This window comes from Labeo rohita, chromosome 20 (assembly GCF_022985175.1).
Source record: "Labeo rohita strain BAU-BD-2019 chromosome 20, IGBB_LRoh.1.0, whole genome shotgun sequence".
In the NCBI taxonomy this organism is placed as follows: domain Eukaryota; kingdom Metazoa; phylum Chordata; class Actinopteri; order Cypriniformes; family Cyprinidae; genus Labeo; species Labeo rohita.
The window spans coordinates 29,970,724-29,983,291 of NC_066888.1; the positions used below are offsets into that span (position 1 = coordinate 29,970,724).

At 31.9% G+C, this 12,568-nt stretch overlaps 1 protein-coding gene across 1 annotated transcript in view; it reads left to right on the plus strand.

Annotated features, from left to right (window-relative positions):
- The window catches only part of hadhaa (hydroxyacyl-CoA dehydrogenase trifunctional multienzyme complex subunit alpha a), a 14,115-nt gene extending 4,894 nt beyond the window's left edge, over nt 1-9,221 (plus strand). Inside the window, exons 6-20 of the mRNA XM_051138643.1 lie at nt 1,037-1,156; nt 1,269-1,371; nt 2,599-2,721; nt 2,813-2,931; nt 3,004-3,060; nt 4,060-4,169; nt 4,262-4,396; nt 5,733-5,904; nt 6,004-6,090; nt 6,170-6,310; nt 6,393-6,461; nt 7,781-7,976; nt 8,116-8,230; nt 8,308-8,453; nt 8,606-9,221. Of these exons, the coding sequence (XP_050994600.1) occupies nt 1,037-1,156; nt 1,269-1,371; nt 2,599-2,721; nt 2,813-2,931; nt 3,004-3,060; nt 4,060-4,169; nt 4,262-4,396; nt 5,733-5,904; nt 6,004-6,090; nt 6,170-6,310; nt 6,393-6,461; nt 7,781-7,976; nt 8,116-8,230; nt 8,308-8,453; nt 8,606-8,751 (1,839 nt within the window). The 3' untranslated portion in view covers nt 8,752-9,221. The remainder of the gene's footprint in view (nt 1-1,036; nt 1,157-1,268; nt 1,372-2,598; nt 2,722-2,812; nt 2,932-3,003; nt 3,061-4,059; nt 4,170-4,261; nt 4,397-5,732; nt 5,905-6,003; nt 6,091-6,169; nt 6,311-6,392; nt 6,462-7,780; nt 7,977-8,115; nt 8,231-8,307; nt 8,454-8,605) is intronic.
- Nucleotides 9,222-12,568: the final 3,347 nt, after the last annotated feature.

Consider the following 12,568-nt stretch of genomic DNA (forward strand, 5'->3'; position numbering starts at 1 on the left):
ACATAATAAAAATAATAACAAAATAAAATATAAATAATACCATATTAGATTTAAAAAAACTTAAATAAAATTAGAAGTGTTTCCTGGGTAAATAGCTGAAATAAGTTTAGGTTAAAGTACTAAAATTACTACAATTAAAATTTAAATAGAAACAGTGCTAAATAGAAATATCCAAAGCCCCAACCCGCCTCCCCCCCCCAAAATTACTAAGATATAAACTAAAATTAAAACTGAATTTAAAAATAAAAGCTAATTCACAATATTAGTAAATATTGTAATGATAATATAAATAATAGTAAAATATAAAATAAAAATTCTATAAATGATAAAAAATAATAAAATAAAATAAAAACAATAACATATTAGATGAAAACCTTAATAAAATTATTACAACTCAAAATGAAATAAAAACAAAGCTAAACAGAAATAGCCCAGAAAAATGATTAAAAAAAGAAACATATTAAAACAAAATTAAAATTAAACCTGAACATTTTAAAAATAAAAGCTAATTTAAAATATTAATAAATATTATAATAATGTACTGTAAATAATATTAAAATTGCATAAATAATAATAATAAAAAATTAACTTTAACTCACTGCTTTGTCCCACTTACTTGCTTTATGTTTATCTTAAAGATAACACTTTAGATTAGGGAACACATTCTGACTATTAACTAGTTGCTTAATAGTATGCATATTACTTGCAGATTGGCTATTTATTCTATACATTTTATTTCTATTTACTTATAGAATTATTACTATAGAATTATTTACTTATTTAAAAAACTTTGTAAGTGCCTTATTCTGCATGACCATGTTCAAGATCCCCTAACTGTACCTAATACCTAAGCATAACTACTACAACAACTACCTTATTATCAATAGGCAGTAATTAGGAGTTTATTAAGGGGAAACTCTTAATAGTGAATATGTGTTCCCTAAGTGTGCAATATGATGCACGCAGACTGTAATATTATATTAGACAACAAACCCTTTAAATTCACCCTTGTTTCTCATTTCTCCCATTCTTTCAGTTTGCCATTGCATGTCAGTACCGCATTGCCACTAAGAGTAAGAAGACAGTTCTGGGCACCCCAGAGGTGATGCTGGGACTGCTGCCGGGGGCCGGAGGGACTCAGAGGCTGCCCAAAATGGTGAGGCTTTTCCTTTCTCTAACCACTCTGAGGTCAGGGATATGTAGTTGCTCCCTAACTCTGAATGATAGACAACAGTATTTTTCATCAGTATGATGTTTGTGTGTCTTAGGTTGGCCTCCCCGCTGCGTTTGATATGATGCTGACCGGCAGGAACATACGGGCAGACAAAGCCAAAAAAATGGGCCTTGTACATCATTTGGTGGATCCCCTGGGTGATTTGATCAATTATTATAATTAATCAAATAATCATGTAACTATATTGAAGAAGCTGTTATAATAGAAAACAGGATTTGTTCTGCTTTTTAAAAATAGAAAAGTATAAAAGTATAAAAGTATAAAATAGTATCTACTCATAGTTCATGGTGCAAAAACTCCCTATCTAAAATAAAATAAAATAAATGTATTAATATTATAAAAATAAATGGAAATTAGAACTGAAATAAATAAGTTGAAGTACTAAAGTAAATAAGACTAAAATTGAAATAACATGTATATTAACACTAAATGGTAATATTTAAAAAAAAAAAAAAAAACACTAATAGAAATGACAAAAAAAAAAAAAAAATACTAATAAAATTGTTGCAGTTAAAAATATAAAAATAAAAGCAAATTTAAAATAAAAAATAAATACTAAAATAGTATATAAATAATACTAAAATAGCACTGCTCTAGATCATTTATTAAGACCAAATTGCATAAACAGCTTGGCAAAGGCATTGCTACTCAGTTAGCATGCACATTAAAAAAAAGAGCATGCAAATAAGATTATAAGCAATTAGTTGTTAAGCAATAAGCAATTATAACATTTACATGTACAAGCCTTAAAGGTTCAGTAACAACAGCCTGATTAATAAAAAAAGTTGTCATTATCATAAAAACAGTTTTTAACACGAAAGAGCTTGACTAGAATTTAAGTGGACTTTAAAATACATTTATTTCATACTAAGTATACCTTAAATCCAGTAACATATTTATTGATATATCACTTAAGGCTTACTGATATAAAATTATAATGACTTTATTTAGAGTATTTATTTATCGCGCAATGCACATTTCTTAATATTATGCATAAAATGTGTTTTAATATCACTCTTAATAAAGATTGTATGATCTCTTTATGATATCAGTCTTTAAATGCAAGATATTTAAGGTACTTAAAATGTACTTAAGTATAATGTACTTAAGTATATATTTAGTTGGACCTCAGCACTACTTAACGCACAATTAAAGTGCATTAAGCACAAAATTTGTTGTTCCCAATTAGGAAAAAAGTAGTTTTATTAAGCATGTAACAATGTAAATGCATGTGTAATATACTTAGCATAAAATAAATGTATTTCAAATACATTTTAGTGCCTTTACTACAGGGAAGGAAAGATGAAATATTCTACATATTTGGACCTCTATAAGTAATACGTGTCTGTGTTTTGTGCAATAAGGTCCAGGACTGAAGAGCCCAGAAGAGAGGACCATCGAGTATCTGGAGGAAGTGGCTGTTGATTTTGCCAAAGGTCTGGCTGGTAAAAAAGTCACGGTGGAAAAAAAGAAAGGACTCATGCAGAGTAAGACAAACACATTAGTGTCGAGATAAGACAGACTGTAGACTTGTCTGTTTATTAAAGGCTTGTATTGTTTTAAAATCTGTTTTTCCAGAGGTGCAGGATTTTGTAATGGGTCTGCCACCGGTCAGGAAACAGATCTACAAAACTGTCAATGGTAAAGTCATGAAACAGACTAAAGGCCTTTATCCTGCACCACTGAAGATTATAGAGGTAAACGCACACACAAACAGACACACGTAAGCTCATAACCTCATGAGCTCACATGTTTTTGTGTCTTTTTAGTGTATTCAGACGGGCATTGAAAAAGGAAACGCTGACGGATATCTGACTGAATCTCAGGTTAGTATCATCAGCAGTGTTGTGGGTAACGTAAATTACAAGTAACGCGAGTTACGTAATAATATTATTTTTTTCAAGTAACTAGTAAAGCATTACTTTTGAATTTCTAAGAAAATATCTTCGTTACTTTTTACCCATTTATTGATTGACAAGTCTCCTCTCAGGAAATTGGGAGTAAACATGATATAACTGTATTCTAGACTAAATGTGAACATGCTTTAATTCATCTCACTTACAAAAAACAGATTCAGTATTTCTCAAAATGAATAAAAATAGTGAAATGCAAACTCAGAATATGAAGCAACCCTGCAATAATTAAATATGTCAAATAAAACAAATATCCTTTATGTATTTAATCCCATTTTATTAACCAGTGTCTTTGCTGCTGACCTTCGATGATGCAATTCAACTGTACTAATAAGCAAAAATTACTTTAGATAAACTAATATTTTTTAATTTTTTGATCTCCTGCATAAATGCACTTTTCTTTCAGCCTGAGGTGAGTTCATTTCACTTGGTGTAAAAGGGCTTTTACATTAGAATTGTTTTATATTAAAAACAAAGAAGCAAGCCCTGTCCAGATTTAAAGTAACGGAATAGTAACGTAACACATTACTTCACATAAAAAGTAACTAAGTAACGTAATTACTTACTTTTTAACGTGAAATCGTAATGCATTACTTTAAAAGTAACTTTCCCCAACACTGATCATCAGTTTCACTTCATGCATCATAATTTCAACTTACTTTCTGGTCATATAAATATCAGCATCTGCAGCAATTTGCACATTTTTGTTTGATCCTTTGACTAAAATTAACAATAAAAAAGCTACATATTCTCACTGTATCATACTATATGTGCCCTGAAAGCCTGATGTATCAAATATGAAACAAAAAAAACAAAAAAACATGCACTTTTTTTTTTATTATTTTTTCTGAATGTTCAATGAACGGCATATAAAACGGGCATATAAAATCTGACCTCTCATTGGTTTTCTAGAACTTTGGCAAGCTGGGGATGACATCAGAGTCCAGAGCTCTGATTGGCCTTTATCATGGTCAGGTGGCCTGCAAAAAGAATCACTTTGGGCAGCCAGAGAGAGAAGTGAAGTAAGTCTGGTAGGAGCGGCTGAGTGATATGTTGTCATCAAGATGTGAATGTAACTGATTGTGCTTTCGCTGTTTTGTTTTGTTTTTTTAAGGAAGCTGGCTGTCCTGGGGGCGGGACTTATGGGAGCAGGTATCGCCCAGGTAACGATAGACAAGGGTGTGGCCACCATCTTAAAAGACACGACAGAGGAAGGACTTGCCAGAGGTCAACAACAGGTGTACAAGGGGTTAGTGTAGCACACGCACAGATATATGTCAACATGATAGAAATGCACAGCAGTTTTCTAAAGCCAGCTGTAGGTTACAGTGTGGGACAGCAGAGGGCGCTGCACTCCAGGGCATTAGAAAGGAACAATTAGAGCTGAGAGCCACCAGATGTCAGCCCTGTGATCTCTCTCTGTCTAGAAATGATTCTGTTGCTCTGTTAAAATCCAAATACACAAATACGTACAAGTCTAAAAATATGCAACTTTTGAAGGTCTCCTGTTAAGATACGTTTTTCAACAGTCAGGCAAGCCTGGAAATATCAGGGGTTTTTAATTGTGATTTCCAGTCCTGGGAAAACCATGGAAATGTCTGTTGTGAATATACACTGCCATTCAAACGTTTGGTATCAGTAAGATTTTTATTGTTTTTTAAAGAAGTCTTTTCTGCTCATCAAGGCTGTGTTTATTTGATTAAAAATACAAAAAAAAAAAAAAATATTGTGAAATATTTTTGCAATTTAAAATAGTTGTTTTTTATTTTAATACTCTTTAAAATATAATTTATTCCTGTGATGCAAAACTCAATTTTCAGCATCATTACTCCAGTTTTCAGTGTCACATGATCCTTCAGAAATCATTCTAATATGCTTTTTTTGCTGCACAAGAAACATTTCTGATTATTATCAAAGTTAGAAACAGTGCTGCTTTATTTATTTATTTTTTTTTTTGGAACCTGTGATACTTTTTCAGGATTCTTTAATGAATAAAATGTTTAAAAGAACAGCATTTATATAAAATACATTTATTCACTATTTTAAATAAATGCTGTTCTTTTTAACTAGGTTCAAACATTTTAATTTTTTTTTTTTATGTAAATATTTTAATTAAACAATTAAAGATATTCTTTGAGCATAAGAGTCTTCTTTAAGAAACTTTTTTTTTTTCTTTTTTTTGTAGATATTTTGGCTAGAAATGTTTCTTTGTGAGTCCATTCGCTAAAAATATTTTTTTAAAGAATGTTTAATTTATTTTGGGCTTATTTATTTATTTATTTTCAAGTTCAAACTTTTTACATGTATTTATTTTTTTGTTTATATAAATATATTTTAATAAAACCTTATGGATATTTTTACCTTATAAATATTTAAAACCCCTATATGGTTATATTAGGATATTTTTAGACTTCAAAATCATTTAAAACTTATTTTATGTATTTATTTGTTATTTATTTTAAGTAAGTACTTTAAAACTGTTAGTTATTTAATCATGGAAAATCAAAAATATTTTTGCATTTTTAATATATTTGAAATAGTATATATTTTAAATGTTTAAACTTAAACCACTGTTTCATTCTCAGCCTTAACGACAAAACCAAAAAGAAGAGTCTGACGACATTCGAGAGAGATAGAATTATGTCGTTGCTGTCAGGTCAGCTGGACTACCGTGGCTTTGAGAGCGCTGACATGGTCATTGAAGCTGTGTTTGAAGACCTGTCAATCAAACATAAAGTGGTGAAGGAGGTTGAGGCTGTAAGTTCAACACTGTGTGTTGTGTGTGTATTTGTTTAGTGTAATATACAGCAACTCTCTCAATATATACACCACTGATCATACCTGTCCTGTGTGCAGGTGATTCCTCCTCACTGTATCTTTGCCACCAACACATCCGCTCTGCCGATCAAAGACATCGCAGCAGCCAGTAAGAGACCTGAAAAGGTGCGTATGTGTGTTTTTAAAGGGTTTGATTGTTATTAATCAGTACTGATTGTGAAAGTCTTTATGTTGTGTTATGTAGGTGATCGGGATGCACTATTTCTCTCCGGTGGATAAAATGCAACTGCTGGAGATCATCACCACAAATAAAACCTCTAAAGACACGACAGCATCTGCCGTGGCTGTTGGGCTTAAACAGGGAAAGGTCATCATAGTCGTAGGGGTACGAACACATTCTACTTGTACATTTTCAACATTTTCTGTGCATCAGTGAGTGATTATATTGTATGTGTGTTTTTAATCAGGATGGTCCAGGGTTTTACACCACTCGTTGTCTAGCACCCATGTTAGCCGAGGCCGTTCGAGTGCTGCAGGTAAAAATGATCTTAGCAGTAATATTATGAAATATTTTTTTCTATTTAAAATAACTGCTGTCTATTTGAATATATTTAAAAATGTAGTTTATTCCTGTGATCAAAGCTGAATCAATATTTAAAACAATTGAGTGCATTTTTTTTCTAGATTCTTTAGTAACATTATACAGCTATACATTATTTACAGCTATAAATTATTTATTTATTTATTTATTTTTTGTAGGTACATTCAGTATACATTTATTTGAAGAATGTTTAATTTATTTTAGGCTTGATTCTTTTTTTCTTTAAGTTCAAACCTTTTAAATATATTTAATTTTTTTAATGTAAATATTTTAATAAAATTTTTATATATATGTGTGTGTGTGTGTGTGTGTGTGTGTATATATATATATATATATATATATATATAATTTTCTGTCATAAATCTTTTACAACTGTTATTTTTAGTAGTTAGATTTCAGTCTGGAAAAGGGTTACTTTTTTTATTATTTGGTGGATATTTAGTGTGGGAAAACTTATTTATTCAAACATGGAAAAACAAAAATATTATAAGAGGAAACTTCTTTAAAAAACATTACCTATATATATCAAAATTATATAAAATGTGATCAAAGCTAAATTTTCAGCATCATTACTCCAGTCACATGATCCTTCAGAAGTAATTCTAATATGCTGATTTGCTGTTCAAAAAAAATATTATTATTATTATTATTATTATTATTATTATTATGAGTATTTTTTTCTGAATAGAAAGAGCAAAATATCAGCATTTAACTGAAATAAAATGCTTTTGTAACATTATACGCTATAGTTTTTAATTTAAATTAATATGTTAAATTATAGAAATTAATACTTCTATTTAGCAAGGATGTTTTAAAGTGATCAATTGATGATAAAGACATTTATAATGTTACAAAAGATTTATATTTTAGATAAATGCTATTCTAAACTTTCTATTCATCAAAGAAACCTTAAAAAATTATACTCAGCTGTTTTCAACAATAATAATAATAATAATAAATGTTTTTTGAGTAGCATATCAAAATATTAGAATGAATTCTGAGGGATCATGACATTGAAGGACACTGAAGACTGTGGTAATGATGCTAAAAATTCAGCTTATTTATTAATTACATATATTAATTATTATATATTATATTATATTATATTATATTAAATATATATATATATATATATATATATATATATTCCAATAGAAAATAGTTATTTAAATAGTAAAAATATTTCAAAATGTTAATGTTTTTGGTTGTGTATGAGCCAATTCTAATCTTTCTGTCTCATCACTTTGGCTAAAGGAAGGAGTTGGGCCCAAGAAACTGGATTCCCTGACAACAGGATTCGGGTTTCCTGTCGGTGCGGCGACACTTGCTGACGAGGTCGGTATTGACGTGGCGGCTCATGTTGCAGAGGATCTTGGCAAGGCTTTTGGAACGCGATTCGGAGGAGGAAATGTTGAGGTCTTGAAGATGATGGTCCAGAAAGGGTTCAAAGGTGCATCTGTTTAACCACATACAGCTTTATCTTTATAAACTGTCAGTTCGGTCTTACAGAAATTGTACAATCACTATAAGAAAAAACTACAGAACTGTTTGTCACATTTGAAGTCATTGATTGTTTATGTGCACTTCAGGACGCAAGTCTGGAAAGGGTTGTTACGTGTACGGAGCGAAGTCGAAAGAAAAGAAGGTGAACTCGGGAGCTGAAGATATTCTCAAGAGTTTCAAGCTAACAGCACCCCCTGCTGTGTAAGTTGGTTTTCATGATTAACAAGCATCTCAAAGCTTGATTTATCCTCAGACGAAAACCATATTTGTCTCTCTAGCTCCGCCGATGAGGATATTCAGTACAGACTCGTGTCCCGATTTGTCAACGAGGCCGTACTGTGTCTACAAGAAGGCATTCTGCCCGACCCCGTGCAGGGAGACATCGGGGCCGTGTTTGGACTTGGCTTCCCGCCATGTTTGGGAGGTAACGCGCACATTACACACCTTGCAATTAAAATGATTGGTCGTAACTGATGCGGGCCCAGCACTTAGCCCTGAGGCACACCGCATTGTGCCTGAGGATGATTAAGGATTTGCAAAGTAATCTTTGACAACCCAATTTTTCCCACATTTCAGGCCCGTTCCGTTTCGTTGATTCATACGGAGCTGACAAACTTGTCCAGAAAATGAAGCGCTTTGAGGAAGCTTATGGTAATCAGTTCACTCCCTGCCAGCTGCTCCTCGACCACGCCAAAGACTCCAGCAAGAGGTTCCACAAGTGAAACTTCGCCAGTGTAATATTTTGACCTAAACCATTCAGGATCACAAAAAAATGTCGCATACACTCACTTAATGTAGTGCATTATTTACAAAACCTCAATTTCGTGCTTTATCACTGGTGAATTAAAAAACAGATTTTTTTTCTAACTTGGCCTGTACATAATTTGTTTATTTATGTGATTCAAAAAAAGGCTAACTATGTGAAATCCCTGTAAAGATGAGATTTGCTCACTATTTTTTTTGAAAGAATTTAACAGTAGCATATTTATTGGCATTTTTCAGCTACACGCAACATCACTTCCCCTATAATAACATTTCTGATTGTTGTTTTTGTTTTAACCGTGCCTCTGATTATCTCCAGGTTGAGCTGGAGACACTGACTTTTGCACAGTTATTGTTTGTTGTATTGTATAGCATAGTAGTTTATTTGCATATAATTCTGCTATAATAAACTTGTAACCCCTGAATATTATCTGAAAGGATTTAATTCTCACACCATCCTGTATTTCGCTATATGTAAATGAAAACTCTTTGAAAGAGTGAAGGATGTATTCATTTGTATGTTCATACTATAGTATGTATGTGCTGATATACAGAGTATATAGGTACTTAATAGGTGTTATTTACAAATAAATATATAATACATATTATTACATATTAAATATGGAGCCACTAAGGGTACAACGTGCTGGAAAAAATAGCTTTAATTTTTTTGTACTATTTTTCTATGTTCTTGTCCTCTTAGAGCCTCCGTAGTTAGTTTTAAAACATTATTCAAACAATTTTAATAATTATTTTTCAACAGTCCAGTTGGCGGCGGTAAATCTGTGTGGATTCGCGGCTATTTATAAAGCCCGCGAATATACGCGTTAGCAAGAAAGAAGAAATACCGTTCGCGTCTCAAAATGAAGGAAGAACTTAGTCTGTTTCTTACATCACTTCAACCCCGACAGACTTCTCTCCTCGGCGACGAAACAAATAAACACCGCTCACAAAGGTAGGAATGTAATGATGTGGTCATATTAATTTATAGTAGAGATATTTATATTTTATCTTTGTTAGCTTGACCGGGATGGACGGTTAGAGGATATCTGACGTTAACAGTCGAAAATACTGGACGTTTAGACCAAAAATGCTACTAAAATGAATATAAATGCTACCAAAATTATTATTTTTGAGCGGTAGGGATATACGTATTTGGTCATATTAATTAATAGTAGAGAAATTATATATTTAAGTTGGTTTGAGAAAGCCAACTTACTGATCTACTATTTAAGATTATTATTATTCTTCTTCATCTGAGCCAAATTTCGGTATCTATCTCCTACTAGAGCTTTCAAGCTAGAACCACCAAACTTGACCCAGACCTTCAGACTGGTCTGACTCGGTGTGCTGTATCTTTTCTAACTGATTCGGCTTACAGTTTTCATGAACCAGACTATCAAAACCACCAAAAATCTCATAGACTTACATTGAAGGAATGTTCAAATAAGCAACACTATTCAAACTCCAACTGACAAAATTCAAATCTAAACTCCCAGAATCCCTTGAGGCTCAATCAAGCTTCCCTTCTATGTACTATTTCTAATCAATTTAGACTCATTTAAGCTTCCACTCTTATATTTCTAATATTTCTAATCTATCTAGCTATCTAAATCATGTAAGCAACATGCTAGTAATTTGTTAATCATGCTAACAACATGCTAATCAGCTTGCAGCATGCTAGTAACTTGTTAATCATGTTAGCAACATGCTAGTAACATGCTAATCATGATAGAAAAATGCTAACAACGTGCTAGTAACATGCTAATCATGCTAACAACATGCTAGTAACTTGGTAATCATGTTAGAAACATGCTAGCAACATGCTAGTAACATGTGAATCATGCTAACATCATGCTAATAACTTGTTAATCATGTCAGAAACATGCTAGCGAAATGCCAATCATGCTAGAAAGATGTTAACAACAAGCTAGTAACATGTTAGCCATGTTAGAAACATGCTAGTAATTTGCTAATCATGCTAGCAACATGTTAGTAACATGCTAATCATGTTAGAAACATGCTAACAAAATTCTAGTAACATGCTAATCATGCTAACAACATGCTAATAACTTGCTAATCATAATAGAAACATGCTAACAACGTGCTAATAACATGTTAATCATGTTAACAACATGCTAATTATGTTAGAAACATGCTGACAAAATGCTAGTAACATGTTAATCATGTTAAAAACATGCTAACATGCTAATCAGCTTGCAACATGCTAGTAACTTGCTAATCATGTTAGCAACATGCTAGTAACATGCTAATCATGCTAGCAAAATGCTAGTAACATGCTAATCATGATAGAAAAATGCTAATAATGTGCTAGTAACATGCTAATCATGCTAACAACATGCTAGTAACTTGGTAATCATGTTAGTAACGTGCTAGTTACATGCTAATCATACTAGAAACATGCTAACAACATGTTAGTAACTTGTTAATCATGTTAGAAACATGCTAGCAACATGCTAATAACATGTGAATCATGCTAACATCATGCTAATAACTTGCTAATAACTTGCTAATCATGCTAACAACATTCTAGTAACTTGAAAATTATGATAACAACATGCTAATCATGCTAACAACATTGTAATATAAAAATATATAAAAATATAAATAGCCTATAAAAATACAAGAAATAAGTTAACATGCTAAAACATGTTAACAGCATGTTAAATCATGTAAGCAATGTGTTAAATCATGCTAGCTGCTTCCATACTATTACAACTGCTTCAAACTTTCAGGCTAGGCTTTCTCAAGCCAACTTAAAGTTTGTTCTCAAACTTTACTCATCTAGTTTCGCTTTGTTAGCTGACTTTTGACTGGGATGGACGGTTAGAGGATGTCGAACAGTCGAAAATACTGGGCGTTTAGACCAAAAATGCTACTAAAATGAATATAAATGCCACCAAAATTATTATTTTTGAGCGGTAGGGATATAATTATTTGGTCATATTAATTTATAGTAGAGATATTTATATTTTAGCTTTGTTGGCTGACTGTTTTGATCGGGATATAATTATTTGGTCATGTTAATTCATAGTAGAGATATTTACATTTTAGTTTTGTTAGCTGACTGTTTTGACTGGGATGGACAGTTAGACAGTTGAAAATCCTGGGCCCTTAGAGCAAAAATGCTACTAAAATAAATATAAATGCCAGATATAAATGAGAAGTACTTAGTAAGCAGGAAAGTACGCAATATTTTGGCAAACCAAAGTTAATAGGTGGTAAGGATACGTCAGCCGGAAATGATAAGAACAAACACAAATGTTGTCAGGATTCTTGCCCTGGAAATCCTGGTTCAGTTTGGCCAACCACAAACGCCTTTTATTTCTCAGACCATTTGTTGCTCTCTTCTACTTGATTTGTTATAACTTTTGGCAGTCTACAGTACTACAAATGTTTTTCCCAGTCTGACCAATTAGTACAGCCATTAGTAAAGCCTGCAACAATAATTGACCATTTTCAGCAGCAATAATCAGCTGAATTTGCGAGTTCCATTCGGTTCAGTGGCATTGTTTACGTTCAGTGTCGCAAATATGGACGATTGATGACGTGTTGTGGAAACACTCTATAGTCCCAAACAATAAATAATGTTTTAAAAGTTTAAAAGTAGCAAAAGCAAAAATCTAGTTTTCCATTTTTATATTTTACCTGATGATACACTTTGTTCAAGTGAGCACTATTGATTTATTCTTTTCTGTAGTTGATCCATCAGGATTAAATCATACAATTAAATCATACATGGTGAAATTACAGTAC